The sequence below is a fragment of the Ips typographus genome, linkage group LG6 (assembly GCF_016097725.1).
Source record: "Ips typographus isolate SLU linkage group LG6, UJ_Ityp_2.0, whole genome shotgun sequence".
In the NCBI taxonomy this organism is placed as follows: Eukaryota; Metazoa; Arthropoda; class Insecta; order Coleoptera; family Curculionidae; genus Ips; species Ips typographus.
Window position 1 is genome coordinate 7,459,797 of NC_138427.1, and position 18,729 is coordinate 7,478,525.

The window sequence follows — 18,729 nt, forward strand, 5'->3', positions numbered from 1 at the left end:
TCATCAACCGATCCTCCGGCGGCAGCAATTTGTCCACGATCTCCTCATTCCCTTTTCTCTCCCTCGGGAATTCCCTCACCCAGCTACCGCCCCTATTTTCTTTAGGGAACCGGTCGACAAACATTTTTTTTGCGCGCCCAGGTAAAACTAAGAGGTATTAACGATAAAACTAGAACTTGATCGGGAAAGATACAGGAAGCACCCACTTGCGAGTGAAATTCGTCTGAAAATGATTGGAGAAAGGAAAACTAACTTAGCTTTATTAAAAGTCGATGGCGTCGTTCCAATTCACCCAGTCGCTTATCATCTGTTTTTCCTCAACCTCCCAATTTTCTCCTCCATTGAGTGTGATTTCGCGAAACGTCGATTTCGGCGTGTAAAGTGGACAATCTAGTTTAATGTTAAAACTTCTGTTACAATTTTTTTTTAAAACTTGCTTTATATTTTTAATATTGTATTCAACACAGTGGGTAGTACCATCACCATAATTTGCTATTTAAATGGCAACATACAAACATTTTACGACACATTAAATATATTTTGATAATATTAACTTTAGTCAAACTAAAACCTTCCCGTTTAATATTTTTAATTACTTTTGAAATTAATTTGTAAACAGCATCACAATCTATAAGCATATATTCGACCACTCCGCGTTTTACGAGTAACCTTTTCTACATGCTTCTTTCTTCCTGGCCTCTTCCTAAGTCGTTTGCGAAATTCGTTTGAAGTATTATCACGAACTGATGAAATCGATACACTAGTTGATGTCTCTTTTGTTTTGGGAATAACATCAATTATACTCAGATCGTTGTCAGAATCTTCACCCATCGAGTCGTCGTCTGATTTTTTTCTTTTTGGACACACGGCTAGGTAAGTTACGGCCAAACTGTTCTTTCTGAAGCAAAACTCACCTTTTACTATCACCGCAACTATCTACATTATCATAGTTTCTCCTGTAATAATTTCTGGTTACTGGTCTGTGTGGTGGATTGATTTGATTAGAGCGATTGCGTTCTGCTGATTCTCTTTTTCTTCTGGTACGAGTGGTGATCATTTGAAGATCATGGGAAGAGACGTCCGAATCAAATGAATCGTTACTAAAAAAAAATAAGAGAACAAACTTCAGCATAAAACACACAACCAACTAACCTGTACAAGTTTTCTAGTAATGGGTCTTCAGGATTGAGCCTCAGACGAAGGTTTTCCTCAACATTTTGGCTATTAAACGATGGCAAACTCATAGTACCGGAAACGGAACTACCTTCAAGGGTTCCACTCTCGGTAACAATCTGCGTTAATGAATCGTTCAAAGTTGCAGACGGTCTGGCTATCTTCAGGACGGCGTTGGCACACCTGCGTCTGCAGGAGTTGATGTTTCGCAGAAACCAGGATGGATTAGCCCTACGTCTTCCATATATTTGGTCAGTTAGATTTCATAAGCAAATAACGAGGACTATCTTACTGTATTGTATGCTTCGATCTTCGAATAATAGCGGATATTCGATTGCCTACACCGACTCGTGTGCCTCGATGCAATTGACGATACAAATATACTAATGCTCCTGATAATAAGGTTACGGCGCAAGCTGTGGGAGTGAGGGTTAATGATGATGATGCTTGAGCCTACAAATTAAAAAAAAAATAACCACCATCAAAAAATGTTAAAACACATGTACAGTAAATGCGATGAGAAGTTAAATGATTCTTTTTGAAAATGAACCTAAAAAGATTCTGTTCCAAATCAGCTAAAGATAGAGACGAAGAAAAAGGAATCACAAATCTTAAGTTTAGATGAACACTAGGAAAAGCAGAATAAGTAGTATGCAAAAAGATGGTGTCATCCGCAATAGTTATCATACACGTGGTGAATGTAAGTGGATATAATAACAAATTCCATTATTTTGAAATTTGCAAAATTAAGCATTCTTAAACGGGACTGAAAAATGAAAATCCATTCTCTTTACATGAACAAAGGTTGACGTTAATGAACTTTTTTTATAGTATTGCAACCGTTTAACCCTGAAATTGTTGCAAGTGCAAGTGTTGTACAACATACATATAATTATGGTATACGTTAATTTTGCAGCACAGAATCGGAGTTAATTAATTTTAATACCAACAAAACAACTTTAAAGGTGTAAAAAAACTGGTAAACGTGTACTTACAAGACGGCCTGTGTGAGAGTCTATGAATCTCCTGATGAGAACCGAACAAAGAGCTAATGGTACATTAGCCGCCACCGGTAGCATGTTCAAATTTGGATCGTTTATTAAATGAATTTTAAATTTTGACTTTTATGTCTCATTTCATGTTATGATAGAGTATGTTGACAGCCAGAGAAGATAATTGACAACATCTGTCCAAAGTGACCTACCAGTAAAAACATGTTCATAAACAATACCGTAGTGCAGTCCAACCCTGATAACAAAAAGGTAATAATGTAAAACATTTAATTACAATTTATTTAAGTCTAGTAATGTTGTTAAGCTTTATTGGACATTGTAATAAGTACTTTCATTTTTACCATGTGTGTCTTGTTGTATGTAATTGCGGTAATGTTAATTTTAAATATTTTAAACAAGGTGGTAGGTTTCTGGTGCCGAAGTAAAGTATCTTTGGTAGGAAAAACTGCTCTGGTTACTGGAGGAGCATCAGGTTTTAAACCTTTTACTCCTACTCTCTCATTTTCTGTATGAACATTTTTCAGGTATTGGTTTTCAAGTGGCTTTGGGTCTAGCCTCCAAAGGATGTCGAGTCATTATAGCAGATATAACCAATCTCACTAAAGCGGTTGAACAATTAAAAGAATTGACAGATAATCCTCTAATTATTGGTAATATTAACCTTACTAGTATAAAGGAATAGTATAATCTTCTTGTTCAGGTATTAAGGTGGATTTGGAATCATTTAAGTCAGTTCGAGAGTTGGCAGCTCAGATAATAGAAACTGAACCCACACTGAACATTTTGGTGTGTAATGCTGGAACCAGCGAGCATTTAAAGAGAAATATCACTTCTGACGGTTTGGAGAGGGTTATGCAAATTAACTACTTTAGCCATTTTCTCTTAACCCATCTTCTGCTAGGTTGGTTTATGTTGCTTATAAAACCGTTTAAATCTAAGTGACTTTTTTATATTTTCTAAGATCTTCTAAAGAAGTCAGCTCCAAGTAAGATAACTTTCACCAGTTCTATATTGGCTTACATCGCACACATAGATGTGGATCATTTAACTCCAGATCAGAAATACTTTAACAGTTTTTTGATCAACCTGAAAAGTGGAACTTACGGAGGATCCAAAGTTTGCATGGCAGCTGCCGCTAAACTGTTTGGTGAAAAGCTCCAAGGTATGCTTCAACAACAACAATTTTAAAACCGAATTTCTTTAACTCTTGTTCTTTAAGGAACTGGAGTGACAGCCAACGCAGATCTTCCTATGTTCGTTAAAACTCCAATTTTTTGGAAGGCTATAAAAACCGATAAAAACTGTTTGGCTGCCATATGCATGGTAACAACGCAAATAATTGGAAAGGTGATTGATGTTACTTAGTTTAAATTTTAAATTTAAACGTTTATTGAATTTGCAGTCAGCTGAAGAAGGCGCTCAAACCATTCTTCAACTAACTCATTCCAAAGAAACTGAAGGCGTAACCGGCAAGACATTTTTAGGAGGAATGATTTGTCCTAAACCCCTGCAATTGACCGAAGAGTTTTGCCAGAAACTTTGGAAGTACTCAATTGAGTATACTAAGCTACAGCCTCACGAAATTAAATGTTAATACCAGTTTCGATTACTAGTATAATATATCCTGTTTTGTTGGTTTCTTTGTCAATGTCGGTAATAAAAACTTGCCAAAACAGACAAAAGCGTCATAAATCAAAGAGGGATTCAAACACCAGCTACAACCAAATAAATGGGATTAGGAGGGAACGAGGGCTGTGTTCCGGCACGTGTCGTACCACTTGAAGTCACGTGACTCCGGATGAGATCATTCCAAACGACCCATTGTCAATCGGAAGCGGTCTATTTGCTCCTCGTAGGGTGTCAAAGTTACAGATTGATTAATTTCCTAATCGAATTATAATATTCCTACACTGGTTGATGGTATCACTTGTCTAGCTAGTTTTTACAAATTTTTTGAAATTCTGTATTACATAACTCGACTAAATAATGCAAAATCACCGTAACATCATTAAAGTTACATTATTGCAGCATTTCCTGAAACAAGTTCATCACCAGCCATCTGTCCCCCTTAAAAGTGGATATCATTACAAAAGGACACCTTTCGCTTGAATGGCAATTACAATAAAATAATTCACGGGCCACGTGGCTTCCGAACTGAGCATTTGGCTGCCAATTTACCCCTCACCCTTATTATTGTTGCTTTTAGTTCATTAACTTCCTATCAGAGCCGGAGAGGTTTTTCACTTGCTCGATCGTTATCGTTTATCGAGGGACAAGTGACTTTTTATTGCCCATTTCGATCCATTATTATTTATTTAGGTATAGTTAAATAGTATCTGAACAAAATGTTCATTTCAGTGTCTGTCCTATAACCTGTCTAATCTCGTATTCCATAGTTTAAGTTTTAACAGTCACAGGCTAGAAATCCTTAGGGATCTACTGGGAACACCGATTGGGAAAGGACAGAAGCATGCGCTCCCATGAACTCTTCAGGGAATTTAAGTTCGAATCTCATATATTTGTCTATTGGAGTGTCCCTAAAATAATTCATAGACGCTCGCTTTCCCAGAGTCTTGTCATTCATATTGTAACAAAAAAATATAAAAACGTTAAAGATTTTTCTTAAAAAAAGTCGTTAGTTGATATACAAGTATTAGAACTAACACTGAATAAGTGTTTGATCCCTTTAACAATTAAAGTTTGTTTCATATACGAATTTCCACGTTCTCTTTTATTCACATGAGCAATGGGTTCCCTGGAGCACGAGCTAACCAAGTGATATGATTTCTTTGTTGTTAATTTGTTTGCTCTTGAATGTTGATGTCAAATAATAAATTTTTAAAACTTTGGAAGAGTGATGTAAAACCTGATTCTGCGTTTCCTGATTCTACAATAGCACATTTTAACGGACAAATTTAATGATTTTACAAGTGTGGTCAGAGTTTTTTTATTTAATCGTCTAGGAATAATTCTATATTCTGGGAAAAATAAGTATAACGAGATTTCTCACACAGAACTCATATGGGAAAGAGTTGGCTTGAAGCCTATAAAGAAATTCCATCTGTCAAAATAATAATCGATACACCACATGTCAAAAACGTCAGTTGTCAGTTTTAAAATTGAGCTATGGCGGTAGACGTGGATGTTGATATGGAAGCGACAAAACCAAAAATAATGTTTTTTCCATTGGTTTTAAACGTTTTTTTCTCCTTTTTGAGTTACCTAGTAACCGTAAGGGCCATTCCACGTCTAAAAGAAAAATTTATTAAAGCCAACTTGTTTGGAATCGACATGAGCAAGACTACAAGTGATAAAATGTGAGGTTATACTATCAATGTTTTGAAGTAGTTTTATCAATATTTAAACAAAATTACAGACCGGAGTCCTTAGGGGTGGTCTCAGGGTTCATATTCTTGGTTACTATGGTGCTGTTTATCCCCGTAGCTTTTGGTAATAACTTACTGGAAAAGGGTACATTTCCCTATGATGAGGCATGTTAAGACAACCAACTCAGGACTAAACTAAATTTTAAATGCCCTTTTAGTATGTAAAGTACATTCTTGCGTTGCTGTCAATATGTTGTATGCTTCTACTGGGCTTTGCTGATGATGTATTAGATGTACCTTGGAGACATAAACTGCTACTACCAACAGTAGCTTCACTGCCTTTGCTAATGGTTTACTATGTTAGTTTTAACACCACCAATATTATTGTACCTAAACCATTAAGGGAGCTGTTAGGTACTAGTGTGGACATTGGAATTATTTACTATATTTATATGGGGATGTTGGCTGTTTTTTGTACGAATGCCATAAATATTTTAGGTGAGTCTGTGTATTTCAAAAGTTTATAAAGTAAACACTGAATTTTTAGCTGGAGTGAATGGACTTGAAGTTGGGCAAAGCGTAGTAATAGCAGTTTCAATCCTTATATTTAATATGGTTGAGTTGTCTGGGCCTTTGTGGAAAGCACATCAGTTTAGTTTATATTTCATGTTGCCATATATTGGAACCTCAGTTGCCTTGCTCAAACATAACTGGTAAGTGTTTTTGTTATGTAATATAAAAACCCTTTTGAAATAATTTTCATTTATTAACTATAATGTACTACATTTGTATGGCTATTTTCTTAAATATCACAGCTTTTGGACAAGGGTTTAATAAAGTTTTAACAATGATTTTGTGCACACAGACACAGTGTATACCATTGACTATTTGAAGTGTAAATATTCACAGTGCTATAAGACTAAAATTACATTAAATTTTGTTTTAATCAGTGAATACAACTACAGATAATAATCATTTTGAGAATAGAAATTTATCAACAAAAAGTCAAACTTAAAATCATTTTCTAACACATAAGGAGGAGCAAAGTCTTTATCAGAATATCTATGGCCTCTCTCAAGCTCAGTCTTACCATCAATATAAACCCCCATTTCAATAAGATTTTCAATGTATTTATGTGTTATTTTATTAGTGCCAATTTTTTCCCAGTTAATTAGATGTCTGGAACTATTGCGACTTAAATACTCTATTATATCTTCTGGTAGGGCACAATATTCACAAAACCACCCACCAGTATGATTTAAGTCACCAAGTACAATGCCTTTTTGAGACAAATTAGTTGCACTAATATTATTATAATTTAGTGCCCTTAAATCACTGTTTAGTGTACTTCTCAGATATGAAATAGTACAAGCCCCCCCAGAAATCACTGTCTTTTTTGGATGTATCCAAAAAAATCCATATACACTCCATTTGAAACGAAAATGAATTGGTTCAGGAACACCCTGATAAAACTTTAAAAAAATTAATGAAGCCCTGTCAGGGATCTCATTAACTAAAGTAGAAATCACATAATCATCATCTCTCAAGTTTTTCATTTTGGGCTCAACCACTTCCCAAATATTACTCACCGTATTATTAGGTATATACAAAATTTTATGATGCCACTGTTTAAACATTTTGTTCTTCAATTGCCCTTCAAAATCATTACTACCATTCTCATAAATTATAAACAAATCAATAATATCACCCAGAGAAGTAATTCTAATATCAACAACAGTTTCACTAGACTTGTCATACTTAAATATGTAAATTAGGCGGCGTTCAAAGGGAGTTGGCCCTTTAAGCTGTAAAGGTTGCTTTTTGGCTAAAAGAGCTCTAAATAGCACTTCTGGATAGCCACAATCTGGTCCATGCCACCCTGAAGTAGGTTATATTGTCAACACAAAATTGTAGCTAAAAATACTAAAATTACCTTCCAAACAGTTGCATTTCCAGTTTACTCCCTTGATTACAATCATAGTTCTTATATCTGTGCCTTCAGTGAAGCACATGCTAGAGTTAAAATCAAGAAAAAAACCTCTGGAAGTAGTTCTATTCAAATTTACATTGTGACCTAGGGTGTGGTAGGTTTGTTCATTAAGTTTTTTCAAAGTGTGCATTTTTGGCAGGAAAGATATTTTATTTAATCTGTTTTTCACTTCAGGCTTGAATAGTAAAAAATACGAAACAATTACCGACAACTGCACTATTATTAAAAGCAACAAAACTATTTTATTACGACTAGGCCGGTAAGTGTACATTTCTTGAGAGAGACCCTTTTTAAAGTTCACTGGGTCTTAAAGTTATTGTTGCTTTGCTGTTATCGACTGGAGCGGTTTAGGTATAAATACGAATAGTGCCATATTCGATGTGTGTATTTATAGTCACCTTGTCGCGGCCAGTTATTTTTAAACCCCTTTTTTTGAGTTCAAATTGATGGGAATTTAAATTTTGCTGATAAGTTTGTTTACATTTTTGGACATTCAGGGTGCGGCACGTGGGGTTTGACGTTTGATATTTGACCGATGACAGTGACACGAGAGAGAAGTCAGTGTTGCCAAGTTTCAGAGTTGTCCTTCGACTTTTTTAGAAATGTTTTTTTTAATATAACACGTTATAACTGAATGTTACATTTCTGTACTGCTGTTGTATATTATTATGTCATCCACTAAAGAATTAAACAACTTTGACAATATGGCCTGCTTAACTTGCTGACCTGCAAATTGGTGGTGATGGTGGTGACAGTTTTGCGAACTATTCTTAACCACATTCACAATTTGTTGCTAAAACTGTTTAGTATCTACCAGATCTACTTAAAAAACAGCTTTAGAAATACATGTAACTTTTTCTTTCAGGTATCCTGCTTCAGTTTTTGTAGGAGACACATTTTGCTATTTTTCTGGGATGACCTTCGCCGTCGTGGGCATTCTAGGACACTTCAGTAAAACCACTTTACTTTTCTTCATTCCCCAAGTTTTCAATTTCCTATATTCAATTCCCCAGCTCTTTAAATTTGTCCCTTGTCCCAGACATCGTCTGCCAAAATTTAATTCCAAATCAGACCGAATGGAATGTAGCACCACCGTTTTCAAATACAAAGACTTGAGTGTTTTAGGAAAGGTGATAATCAACTTGTTTCGCGTATTTAAGTTGATTCATTGGGAAGAAAAGGATGGTGTGGTTGTCACTAATAACTTCACTCTTATTAATTTAGTTCTGCTTTATTTAGGTCCTTTGCATGAAGCTAAATTAACCACAGTGTTGTTAGGAATTCAAGTTCTTTGCACTTTATTAGCTTTTTTGATTCGATATCCATTTGCTTCAGTGTTTTATGATGTGGAAAGTTTCAATTAGAATCAATCAATTCACTTGATATAGACTGAACATACAGCAAAACAGATTTGCATTAGAAGTTGCAAATTTTGCCATTGCTTAAGGTTAAGAGAACTTAGTTATAGCGAATTATGTATAAGTAGTGCCTTCTATATTATTGACATATCAAAAGGTGTGAATGGGAAGGAGACAAGTGAATGTTACCATTGTAAATAGATTGTTTTGTTATAATAAAAATGTTACACTAAAGATGGTTTGAGATTTAATTACAAAAACCCAAACTGACACTTTTTAAATGTGTGTATTTATTTAATTTAAAAGTCTACAATATTACTTATTTTTTACAAAAAAGCATAACCTCCCCAAAGTGATTTAGACATCATAGCCAACAATGTGTCTCTTACCAATGCATTCTCCAACATAAAACCAGCAGTATACCTACAAATTTGATTCACATTAATCCTTTAATTACTTAAATAATTAAAAGAGAACTTACTTCAATTGCTATTAAAGAATTGATAAATCCTTCTCTGACAGTGGTGTTTTTCCAGTTGCCATTTTTGGCCCCACTGATTAGGCGGGCAATTCCAGCCCTGATTTGTGGAATATCAGCTGGTGTGGGTGGTGTAAGTTCAACTTTGGCATATTTCAGGAAGGTCTGCAAGTGAGGCCTTGCTTGGGTTATAAGTTCTGAAAAACATAATTAACTTTGAAGAACCAGTACATTTTAGTTTTAATTAGATCAGTTCAGTATTACTAATAAGTCAGTAGTAGAATTGTGAGACTCCAGCCTACAGGCCTTTACTAAGGAAAATTACATAATCAATATGACTACTACAAAGTATATAAACAATACCAAACTATACCGATTTAAAGGTGTCTTAAAACTTACGTCCAGCTAATTGGGGTACTTTGGACACTAACTGGGCCATTGTTGTATTTAGTTGTTATCGGTTTCCAGTTAAATTTTAAGGAGAAATGCGAGTTCAACTTTTGACGGCCTTTTTTTGTACTACCCTGAAGATACTAAGATAGCAGCCCACAAAACACAAAGGTCAATGTGAAATGTCAAACTCTTCTTTAGTAAAGTGTCTAGCGTTCGCAAATGAAAAATTTTAGAAACAAAATAATAACAAATCCCGATCAAAATGGTTGTAAAGTTGTTCTACTGATTACACACATTTTAAAACAACGCTTAGGATGATTATCATCTTGTTACTTGTTAAACGGTTACTTTTAGGTTGGAAAATTACAAAAGAAGAAACAAATTTGACATTAATGACATTGAGTATTGACGGCAACACTGTGCAGCAGTGCAGTTTTCTAGTCCGGGTCGTCCCAGATTGTTACGAAACAAGTAGCAACTTATTCTACAATTTTTGGCCGAAAAGTGATAATATAAACATCAAAAATGTATCAAAACATGCAAGGTCTCTCCCTTAAGTCCCTCAAAAAGCACAAAGCCGTAAGTACTATATTTTTTTCTGACTGTCGTCTAGAGTGTCACCTCAATTAGACCTATGATGACCTATCTCATCTAACTGATGGAGATTTGACTCTCTCTAAATATGTCAGGTCCCTTTTCTCAACCCCATTAACAGAATAAAACATCAAATTGATATTACTATATAATGAGTTATAATCTGACTTTGTTCAAACAGTTAATTCCACTTTATGTGTGTGTTGGAGCTGGATGTATTGGTGCTGTCCTGTACACACTCAGGTTGGCTGTTCGCAACCCTGATGTTCAATGGAACAGAACTGGAGAAATCTCCAATGAGGAATTCAGGGACAAACAGTACAAGGTATACAAGTTTTTTCTGCATAGCAATGTTGATCCAAAATCCATCCTACTATTTTTAGTAATTTATTGATAGCTCTCTATTTGGCATGGTTTTAGAAGTGCATACACTGCCATATATTTTGGCAGCATATTTATTTTTTTTAATATTGTTCAGTTTTGTTAGTAATTGTTATTTTACAGTTCTATTCCCCCACCATTGACTATTCAAAACTGGAGAATCCTGCACCCAAATACTAAGAGACAGGGAAGTGATACTTGTAATTAGCTGTAATCTGTTAGTACCAATAGAATGGTTAATAAAATTTGTTCTAATGTAGTGTTCTAACAGCTATTCATAGATCCTCCTTGGTGAATATTATTTACTTCCTTAGAAATGACAATCCGGCAACATAGTTTATCCCTTATTGATTGTGATTGCACTCAGTAGATAAAATAGTGATCTATTTTGATATCGGTCACGTTGCTACCGCATATAGGCGACATGTAGGGTCACGTGATTATGGAGCCACTATTCGTTACTGACAAATGACGTACATATTCGGTGTTCTTATGGAATCTAACCTCACATTTTAATTTGATGATTTTCTGTGTTTAAAGTTCTAGGTAAAATCGAATTTTTAGTTTAATTTGCAGTGTCTGCAGTTTAGTCGGTGATTTTCAATTAAAATGTCGTCACACTGGGAGTCTTTCTACGCCACTCATTTACCTCCAACTGATTTTGAGGACAACAGGAAATTACTACAAGAATTTTGTGAGCGACACAATCGAAATAAGGAAAAAATAGTGTTGATCACAGTAAGTTCATGGTTCAGCATCTTGTTTTTCAGCTCAGATCACTACGCTAACAACAAGCAAAGTCTAAAGTATGAGTACACATCAATTTGGTTTCTCTGTGTTAAATACAAAGTTTTTACATAGAAAAGTATCCTTATGAAATGGTCATATTAAGGTTAAGGGTCAAAGGGATATGTTTGGTATTTGTCAGAAGGGTTTACAGTAATAATAATATTGTCCTTAAAAATTTTAGTCAATTTTTTCCAAATTTACCAGAGATTAAAGTAATTTTACCAAATTTGCATCATTCACCTGTTTAAGACCATCTAAATTGACTTTGTGATGCAGATGAGTAGTTGGGAGCTTTCAGATACAATTTTTTTTTAAAAGATAGTATAAGTAGTTAACTTTCTGTATATTTAAACAAATCATTTTTTCAAATAAGCCACTTAAGAACTTTTGTTAAAGGACACTTTTGAATAATGAATCCCCTATTAAATGTACAGTTTTTACCACCACAAACAGGTAAACACCAGTCAATATTGATCAGTATTATTTATTCACAAGGTTTCCCACAAAATATTTAAAAAAATTAACATAACTTTTCTAGTAGAATTTACTTTTGAAAAAGGGACAATATTGTGTATTATGCTTTTTATGACAATGGTCTTATGATATGCAGGTATAGTGTCATGTATCTGTTACATAATTTCAGAAAATGGGAACAATAATAATAATAAAGAGCTTTATTTTAAATTATGTTTTAATACATTATAGATTTTTGATGGCTTTGTAAGTAACATAGCAAGCATAAAAGATGATAAAAAAGTATAATCTCACTTCCTCTTTAAATATACCATCATAAACTCCCAAGTGGCAAATAACATTGGAAAACTGTACTGTTTTTCTGTTTCATTGCCATAGTTTACTGGAATAATAGAAAATTTTATTAAAATAAAGGTAGTTGTAATCATTCATCACCTGGGCAACCTCTCTTTACTTTTCAGGATTTTTTTGTAACCTACCTCCTGTGAAAGCAGTACTTTACATTTTGGTTAAAATACTAGTTTATAAGTGATGAACTGAATTTTGATTTATTGTAAAAACTGTAATAAAATAAATTTGTACTAAAGTGAGTGTAAGTTTCCTGCATACTCAACAATTAAATGATTCATATTATTAATTATAAATGTAATCTAACACGGCTGACCAGATGGCACTTTTCTTCTAGTCAGGAGGCACAACAGTCCCCCTAGAACACAATACTGTGAGATTTGTGGATAATTTCAGTGCAGGTACTAGAGGAGCTGCCAGTGCTGAATACTTTCTAGAACAAGGATATGTCATCATATTTATGCATAGGCTGAAAAGTTTAGAACCTTTTACACGTCATTTTGGTGGTCAAAAATTTATGGATATGCTAGATTTACAAGAAAGAGGACCAAATACCACAATAACTGGTTGGTTTTACTTCTATTGCCTACACACAAATTTGGAGTAAATTTACAAAATTAATTAACCTTGGCTTGACTAATTATAGTCAAATTAATATAATTATTTTGATCTACTTTAGTCAAACCAGACAGTGTTGACGTTCTTGCCCCAATTCTGGCAAGTTATAAAGCTGCCCAAGAAAATGGTAGGATGTTATACGTGAGTTTTACCACTGTATCGGACTATTTCTGGCTGTTAAGAGCGGCTTGCGAGTGTTTATCTCAATTTGGACCAAAAGCTTTGTTGTATTTGGCAGCTGCCGTCTCCGACTTTTACGTTCCAGCAAACCAGATGGTGATAAAAAGTAATACTACTTTTTTGTACCTATTTAAGAGGTTTTTTCAGCCCACTCATAAAATTCAATCAGGAGGAGCTGCACCTAATATACAGCTCCAGTTGGTACCAAAACTGCTAGCACCCTTAGTTAGTTTATGGGTACCTCACGCTTTTGTTGTGTCTTTTAAGTTGGAAACAGATGAAAACATTTTAATAACTAAAGCTCGCGGAGCTTTAAATAAATACAAACATAAGGTTGGTTTCTCGTAATTTGAAATAAGTAGTAGCTTTTTTAAATTCACTGGGTGTGATTTACAGCTGGTTATTGGAAACATCTTACAAACTAGACGGACTAGAGTGGTTTTTGTTACTCCTGAAAACAACTACGAGCTGGTTCTCTCGCGAGAACAGGTTTTAAGTGGGATGGAAATTGAGGAAATTATAGTTTCCAATGTAGTGATGAACCATATGGATTATGTTAAAAACCTAAAGTATTAAGTCTCTTACAGCAGTTGGTAGTATATGGTGGTGAGCGGTCTAAGTGTAAACACGTAATAATCACACTTCTATCAGGGTAACTAGGAATGACAGTGTTCTACTGATCAGTGTACTTAATTTTTGAGATTTGTTTGAAGAAGAAAATAAATTCGTTTCTAGCTCTTAGAAGGTAAAGTGCCAAACTTATGTTCCTTAACACACTTGGGTGTCACCTATAGTTTTATTACTACCATATTTGCCTGCATTTGTGTCAGTAGACTCTACTTATCTAGTTGTTTTAGTTTACTTTTGGCAAAAAGTAACAAGACCACTTTATCATATTAATTTGTACAAATAACCGTAGTCACTACGTAAAATGAGCACTTTCATGAAAATGAATTCGAATATTTATTAAAGGAAACATGACTTGTTTATTTTTTACATTTTATATTAGTTTTCATGCATGTCAAATTTACAGGCAGATGTCCATAATAACTATGTTAGAAATGCAGTGAAAACAAGCCGATCTTGTATCTCTAAAGAACCGAAATTCTCGTGCATGTATGACTAATTTTGCCCACCCTGTATGTAGACCAGTATTAGTTCCTTATCTACATATCTGTAAACACTTTCTGTGGTACAGTAGTAAAAGTTCTCCACAGATGTATTGGTTATAGGGATCACTTTTAAATTATTTGTATTTATTTGATGTGGTAAAACGATATCCTACTCATTTAGGGGCTTTGAGTACCAGTTAACTAACTTATCGGTATGATGATGAGTAAGTAATCAGCATTTTAAATGTATTGTTATGGAAGCCTAGTTGTTAGGTTGGTAACTTTCTTACCTCAAAATTAACCAAAATGCTAATTAGCAATTAAATGTCTTTGCTTAGTACTGGAAAGCTGACATTTCCAGTACTAAGTAATAAATCAAACCGTTAACTTAGCAAATTGGTATTTGAATTAGCTTAACATTGTACTAACTTTATCTAAATTAAAAATAGGTTTTATACAATTTAGCCTGAAATCCTTGTGTACATTTTTAATGTGTAAGTGTCTATAAAAGAAAAGTCGTATTTTATCTATTGTTGATGGTGTATAGAACTTTTAGTAAAATTTTTTACTTTTTGTACATTTATACCTACGGTTTTGTTTTTATTTCTTTTCAGCTGTTATAAATCAGCAATTGTTGTCTCGCACTATAGGTGTAATTTATGTCCATCATATCTAAAGTTATAGTAGAATGTTTAGAACTAAAATATATCAATCAAGGCTGAGGGACGCACTTTTTAGTTACAAACATTTATTTAATTACGCTCTTGTAAACGATCAATGTGCTAGTGAAATTGATTGCGTCGTTCAGCTTTTGAAGCAATCTGTGGTAATATATACAATGTGTTTTTCAACATAGCTTTTAATTATGTTCCACTCAATCCCATTAATATACCAATATTATCAACAGGAAAGTTGTGACAAGCTTCTTGAATTACGGAATTACCGCAAATAACATTTTCCACTTAAAACCTATCATCGGTCCGGTAAAATCTACCGCAGTCCGTTTTTCGGTTGATGCTTGAAACAGGCTTTCAACTTTTGAACAGTTTCTTTCTCCAAATACCTCCGAATGTATATTTCGAACATTCTGTCAGTACACAGCAACTTGTAGAGGCGTTCTCCATATTTCCTATAACATTTTATATGTTAGTACATTTTGAGGCTGCTAAGTTTCGACTTTTACCTAGCTTCTAAGGTTTTATCGTTCAAGAACTTAACCATGTTTAGCACGATTCTTCTGCGGGTGTAATCGCTATTATTTGGGTTCAAAACGTGACTTGGTCCTGCTATTACCACAGCGCACACGACTAATCTGGCGGTTGCTATTCTTACTAAAGCGTTTTTATGATCCGGACCCTAAAGAACTCTAGGACGGTTAGTAAGGTTTTAAGCAGAAAAAATAATATATTTATATTTTATAAAAGATGGAAAAACAGGCTTGCCAAGCGATCGCCTATCCACGTACAGCACACAAGTTGTTAAATCTTAACGATTTCGGCATACTTTGAATGTATAGAAAAGGTTCGATAACATGCCTACATTGCCTACTAATTACTTACTTTTGCACAAAGTGATCGAACAGCATGTAAGGTAGGAATATGCGTCACCATGCAGTCCAAAGACAAATTGGCGTCGTGACGGATAAATTTGTTGGAATCTGCTGTTCGGCACAATAGAGTATCAACTATTTCATCAAACTCCTAAAATTGAAAAGTCACTAAAAACGCTTTAAACAATGAATAAAATAGAATTATAGCCTTTCTGGTTAAATAATACAAAATCTTTGGATTACTTAAATAGCCTACCGGTCTTCTGGTATCCTTTACATACTCAAACAGGTGACCGACAGCGTTGCATGTAGTTCTACACACATGAGATCTGGAACTTTTCAGCATATCTATAATCCTTTGGTTAATGGTAGTCATATGGGGATAAACTATATCCGTATCGACTGTGCGACATATTTCGACTATTTCAGCTAAACCTCTCAAAGTTAAGTTCCTAAAAAATGTTACAGAGTAGTCATAAAATTCAATTTTTAAGCGACTTACCAATCAGGGTCTCTCAGTTTATTTATCGCCTGTACTAAATCATGTTCTGGGTTTGAATCTGAGGGATTTTCTAATATCGTAGAAGTTGATATTTGCTTAAAAAGAAATCAGTTTTGTTTTAATAGTATTTACAATATAATATTAAGATATTAAAACAGTTCTATTTGTTAAACAATGGAGATATAAATATGTGAGGTACCTATATTGATTTGATTATGCTAAAAAATACGGTCAACATAAGCGAAACAGTTGAAAATAGTTGGATAGAGTTGTAGAAACTAATTCAGCAAGCGATATTGAGGTCCTTCCTGAGATTTTCCTGGCAAATATGCGAAGAGAAGCTAAAAGATGGTCTGCTAAAGTTTCTAGATTCAGAGCCAAGCGATATACCTATCTATACTTTTCTATGGAGATAATTCAAATCAAATCCACGTCCACCTACCGGAATATTTAATCAATATTAATATTTTTGAAAGACACAGTAGACCAAATATTTCTCTCCTTGACAAAAAAAAAACTCAACATGCTTACCAATTTAGGAGATCTTAAATTCATCCCATAAGTGGTATCTCCCATACCATGAAAAATTGAAGAAGAACTCTTATCTATGTAAGGTACTTTCTTCGGTACAGAAGGTGACCTGTGAATGTTAGCTTTAGGACTAGCACTTCTTCCTCTTCTTGTAGGAGATATTAATGTGGTAATCGTTTTCATTTCCCTCATTTTGTTCTTTTGTTCGCTCGAAAAAGTCGGCGACATGAAGGAGTAGTTTCTTAGTGTCTTTGGTGACTGTTTGCCGCTACCGCGTAAATTCAAAGTCAGTTCTTTTTCGCAAAAGTACTTCACCGGCTTAACAATGTCAGACGACGGCGGTTTTTCCTTTAATTGCTTGACCTTAAAGCGTGTACTTGGTGCTTCAGTTATTTGAGAGAGGCTTTCAGAAAAAGCTGCGTACGAATGGCTTTTTAAACATTGATCTTGAACAATGGGCATGATTTTTCTTAAGGGAGAGGTTTGTTGCAAAAAATTTGATCTTGTTACTCTTGGTGAGTGGTTCTCGGAATATCTTCGTTTGTTTTCTACGAAAGGATAAGGTGCATCATGTACATGCGTCAGGTGATAAATAACAAAAACGTACCTAAGAAAACTTTAGTTAGAGAATTTTCTGGTATTTCACTTATCTTGTCGTCCTTTTGACCAGGTCCGTGAAGGTATCTTAAAATACAAGCTCTTCTGCTAAACTGCACTTCCTTGTCAACAACAATCGGGTAATATTCGTTGTTATCGAATTCGGCCTGGTAGTCAGTTTTAGGACTTAAACTATCCGGGGACATGATGGGGCTCTCGTTGCCACTCAAAGAAATTACGGTTTTACTGGTTTGAGTACTGGACTCCTTCAAGGTATCCGAATTCGAGGGTTTACTGTACACATTTCGATGGGGAACAACGAAAGATGTGCTTTCGAATAAACTTCGAACGTTCTGTTCGGTCCGAATCTTTTGATTGATTATATGCAAGCCCGGTGAATTTGGTAAGTTTGAGTTAGTTTGCATAATTCTTAAAAGCCACTTCATTGAGCATAATTGGCATTCGGGATGATTTGTAAAAAATAGGTATGAATGGTTGACAGAAATATCAAAAAACGTATTTTGAATTTTCTTTGACAATTCAAGGTTGAAGTTGTTTGTTATAGAGGGCAATTTAAATATTATTTGACTTGCGTGTATTTTGATTTGATTGCTGGTTATACAGTTTGGCTGACAAAATAGCTCACTATTTGCCACACAGTATACAAAGAGAAGCTCACATTTAAACGAATACAAATTACAGTTTAATAATTATTATACCCAAGGCTTCAAAATTTTTTATAATCACTTAAAATCTCGAAGATCTTCCTAGTTCAAGTAAACCAACCACTTGGTTAATTTCATTTTATATTCTTGCATCTATTAAGAGTGTTGAAACATACACAGGGTACCACAATTAAACTGGACGGCTGTCAACTTTAAGACATTATTGCATTTTTAGATTTTACAAAAAATTCTGAGCACTTTATGTGGAGTTTTCTATACCTATACAGCTCGGTTGTTTAGAATATCATGCCAAGGAGTGAACGGGTAACATTTTCAGCATTTGTTACTTTAAAATATGTATAGTAAGAGAGAAGAAATTTTAAATAATTTAAAAAATGTGATTACAGTCGTTAATGCAATTCAATGTATTTTAGTTGATCAGAATCTTCCAGCAGAGAATTAACAATACAAAGGCTAGTACAAGCGAGTTTGAAGAATGAATAAACGAAATCTCTACTTTTCTATCGCTCAAAGTATGTACAGATTAAAACTTGTGGTGAGTGATGCTAGCAAATTACCAGATAAAAGAAATACAATTTTAATGGTTAAAAGTTCAGTTCCTACTCTACATAGACTCTATGAGACCAGATGGTCTAAG

At 34.4% G+C, this 18,729-nt stretch overlaps 8 protein-coding genes across 9 annotated transcripts; 4 read left to right on the plus strand and 4 right to left on the minus strand.

Annotated features, from left to right (window-relative positions):
• Nucleotides 1–572: 572 nt before the first annotated feature.
• On the minus strand, nucleotides 573–2,362 carry LOC145730973 (uncharacterized). 2 transcript variants are annotated; one of them, XM_081982513.1, is made up of 5 exons: nucleotides 2,169–2,360; nucleotides 1,466–1,626; nucleotides 1,153–1,410; nucleotides 915–1,100; nucleotides 573–853 (listed from the first exon to the last, which is right to left on the minus strand). In XM_081982513.1, exons 1-5 carry the CDS (start codon nucleotides 2,250–2,252, stop codon nucleotides 622–624), a joined length of 921 nt encoding a protein of 306 aa, XP_081838639.1. In that variant the 5' UTR covers nucleotides 2,253–2,360; the 3' UTR covers nucleotides 573–621. The 2 variants fall into 2 exon arrangements, with proteins under 2 accessions (XP_081838639.1, XP_081838640.1); XM_081982514.1 differs by having other exon boundaries at nucleotides 625–869; nucleotides 2,169–2,362.
• A 125-nt stretch (nucleotides 2,363–2,487) lies between these two features.
• On the plus strand, nucleotides 2,488–3,868 carry LOC145730972 (retinol dehydrogenase 13-like). Its single transcript, XM_081982512.1, has 6 exons — nucleotides 2,488–2,658; nucleotides 2,711–2,836; nucleotides 2,887–3,087; nucleotides 3,148–3,348; nucleotides 3,406–3,533; nucleotides 3,589–3,868. Exons 1-6 carry the CDS (start codon nucleotides 2,529–2,531, stop codon nucleotides 3,778–3,780), a joined length of 978 nt encoding a protein of 325 aa, XP_081838638.1. The 5' UTR covers nucleotides 2,488–2,528; the 3' UTR covers nucleotides 3,781–3,868.
• Nucleotides 3,869–5,297: 1,429 nt separating this feature from the next.
• On the plus strand, nucleotides 5,298–9,094 carry Alg7 (Alg7 dolichyl-phosphate N-acetylglucosaminephosphotransferase). The gene is made up of 5 exons (XM_081982519.1): nucleotides 5,298–5,503; nucleotides 5,563–5,677; nucleotides 5,731–6,010; nucleotides 6,060–6,225; nucleotides 8,368–9,094. The coding sequence occupies exons 1-5, from the start codon at nucleotides 5,313–5,315 to the stop codon at nucleotides 8,864–8,866; spliced, it is 1,251 nt and encodes a 416-aa protein (XP_081838645.1). The 5' UTR covers nucleotides 5,298–5,312; the 3' UTR covers nucleotides 8,867–9,094.
• Mgat3 (beta-1,4-mannosyl-glycoprotein 4-beta-N-acetylglucosaminyltransferase) lies at nucleotides 6,258–8,014 on the minus strand. Its single transcript, XM_081982520.1, has 2 exons — nucleotides 7,446–8,014; nucleotides 6,258–7,391 (listed from the first exon to the last, which is right to left on the minus strand). Exons 1-2 carry the CDS (start codon nucleotides 7,771–7,773, stop codon nucleotides 6,472–6,474), a joined length of 1,248 nt encoding a protein of 415 aa, XP_081838646.1. The 5' UTR covers nucleotides 7,774–8,014; the 3' UTR covers nucleotides 6,258–6,471.
• A 33-nt stretch (nucleotides 9,095–9,127) lies between the features above and the next one.
• Nucleotides 9,128–9,898, minus strand: ATPsynG (ATP synthase, subunit G). Its single transcript, XM_081982522.1, has 3 exons — nucleotides 9,738–9,898; nucleotides 9,342–9,535; nucleotides 9,128–9,283 (listed from the first exon to the last, which is right to left on the minus strand). Exons 1-3 carry the CDS (start codon nucleotides 9,775–9,777, stop codon nucleotides 9,218–9,220), a joined length of 300 nt encoding a protein of 99 aa, XP_081838648.1. The 5' UTR covers nucleotides 9,778–9,898; the 3' UTR covers nucleotides 9,128–9,217.
• A 249-nt stretch (nucleotides 9,899–10,147) lies between these two features.
• On the plus strand, nucleotides 10,148–10,965 carry ND-MLRQ (NADH dehydrogenase (ubiquinone) MLRQ subunit). Its single transcript, XM_081982523.1, has 3 exons — nucleotides 10,148–10,310; nucleotides 10,507–10,650; nucleotides 10,830–10,965. Exons 1-3 carry the CDS (start codon nucleotides 10,257–10,259, stop codon nucleotides 10,884–10,886), a joined length of 255 nt encoding a protein of 84 aa, XP_081838649.1. The 5' UTR covers nucleotides 10,148–10,256; the 3' UTR covers nucleotides 10,887–10,965.
• Nucleotides 10,966–11,187: 222 nt separating this feature from the next.
• On the plus strand, nucleotides 11,188–15,078 carry Ppcs (phosphopantothenoylcysteine synthetase). The gene is made up of 5 exons (XM_081982521.1): nucleotides 11,188–11,444; nucleotides 12,655–12,883; nucleotides 12,997–13,211; nucleotides 13,263–13,448; nucleotides 13,512–15,078. Exons 1-5 carry the CDS (start codon nucleotides 11,316–11,318, stop codon nucleotides 13,689–13,691), a joined length of 939 nt encoding a protein of 312 aa, XP_081838647.1. The 5' UTR covers nucleotides 11,188–11,315; the 3' UTR covers nucleotides 13,692–15,078.
• Nucleotides 15,071–17,940, minus strand: LOC145730975 (uncharacterized). The gene is made up of 7 exons (XM_081982518.1): nucleotides 17,417–17,940; nucleotides 16,810–17,357; nucleotides 16,279–16,373; nucleotides 16,033–16,228; nucleotides 15,787–15,927; nucleotides 15,411–15,583; nucleotides 15,071–15,356 (listed from the first exon to the last, which is right to left on the minus strand). The coding sequence occupies exons 1-7, from the start codon at nucleotides 17,850–17,852 to the stop codon at nucleotides 15,218–15,220; spliced, it is 1,728 nt and encodes a 575-aa protein (XP_081838644.1). The 5' UTR covers nucleotides 17,853–17,940; the 3' UTR covers nucleotides 15,071–15,217.
• Nucleotides 17,941–18,729: the final 789 nt, after the last annotated feature.

Bases quoted from the DNA above. Each gene is read 5' to 3' on its own strand.
- LOC145730973 (XM_081982513.1), bottom strand. From the start codon at position 2,252: ATGCTACCGGTGGCGGCTAATGTACCATTAGCTCTTTGTTCGGTTCTC. The intron at 1,411-1,465 runs GTAAGATAGTCC...AATATATGGAAG, and splicing joins AGATCGAAGCATACAATACA to ACGTAGGGCTAATCCATCCT. The intron at 854-914 runs GTGAGTTTTGCT...GTGTCCAAAAAG, and splicing joins AGTTGCGGTGATAGTAAAAG to AAAAAAATCAGACGACGACT.
- LOC145730972 (XM_081982512.1), top strand. From the start codon at position 2,529: ATGTGTGTCTTGTTGTATGTAATTGCGGTAATGTTAATTTTAAATATT. The intron at 2,659-2,710 runs GTTTTAAACCTT...AACATTTTTCAG, and splicing joins GGTTACTGGAGGAGCATCAG to GTATTGGTTTTCAAGTGGCT. The intron at 3,088-3,147 runs GTTGGTTTATGT...ATATTTTCTAAG, and splicing joins CTTAACCCATCTTCTGCTAG to ATCTTCTAAAGAAGTCAGCT.
- Alg7 (XM_081982519.1), top strand. From the start codon at position 5,313: ATGGCGGTAGACGTGGATGTTGATATGGAAGCGACAAAACCAAAAATA. The intron at 5,678-5,730 runs GCATGTTAAGAC...ATGCCCTTTTAG, and splicing joins GTACATTTCCCTATGATGAG to TATGTAAAGTACATTCTTGC. The intron at 6,011-6,059 runs GTGAGTCTGTGT...CTGAATTTTTAG, and splicing joins GAATGCCATAAATATTTTAG to CTGGAGTGAATGGACTTGAA.
- Mgat3 (XM_081982520.1), bottom strand. From the start codon at position 7,773: ATGTACACTTACCGGCCTAGTCGTAATAAAATAGTTTTGTTGCTTTTA. The intron at 7,392-7,445 runs GTAATTTTAGTA...AACCTACTTCAG, and splicing joins GAAATGCAACTGTTTGGAAG to GGTGGCATGGACCAGATTGT.
- ATPsynG (XM_081982522.1), bottom strand. From the start codon at position 9,777: ATGGCCCAGTTAGTGTCCAAAGTACCCCAATTAGCTGGAC. The intron at 9,536-9,737 runs GTAAGTTTTAAG...TATGTTTTTCAG, and splicing joins AGTACCCCAATTAGCTGGAC to AACTTATAACCCAAGCAAGG. The intron at 9,284-9,341 runs GTAAGTTCTCTT...TCAAATTTGTAG, and splicing joins ATTCTTTAATAGCAATTGAA to GTATACTGCTGGTTTTATGT.
- ND-MLRQ (XM_081982523.1), top strand. From the start codon at position 10,257: ATGTATCAAAACATGCAAGGTCTCTCCCTTAAGTCCCTCAAAAAGCAC. The intron at 10,311-10,506 runs GTAAGTACTATA...TTGTTCAAACAG, and splicing joins CCCTCAAAAAGCACAAAGCC to TTAATTCCACTTTATGTGTG. The intron at 10,651-10,829 runs GTATACAAGTTT...GTTATTTTACAG, and splicing joins TCAGGGACAAACAGTACAAG to TTCTATTCCCCCACCATTGA.
- Ppcs (XM_081982521.1), top strand. From the start codon at position 11,316: ATGTCGTCACACTGGGAGTCTTTCTACGCCACTCATTTACCTCCAACT. The intron at 12,884-12,996 runs GTTGGTTTTACT...GATCTACTTTAG, and splicing joins ACCAAATACCACAATAACTG to TCAAACCAGACAGTGTTGAC. The intron at 13,449-13,511 runs GTTGGTTTCTCG...TGTGATTTACAG, and splicing joins TAAATAAATACAAACATAAG to CTGGTTATTGGAAACATCTT.
- LOC145730975 (XM_081982518.1), bottom strand. From the start codon at position 17,852: ATGAAGTGGCTTTTAAGAATTATGCAAACTAACTCAAACTTACCAAAT. The intron at 15,928-16,032 runs GTAGGCTATTTA...TTTCAATTTTAG, and splicing joins TAAAGGATACCAGAAGACCG to GAGTTTGATGAAATAGTTGA. The intron at 15,584-15,786 runs GTAAGTAATTAG...AGAGTTCTTTAG, and splicing joins TTCGATCACTTTGTGCAAAA to GGTCCGGATCATAAAAACGC.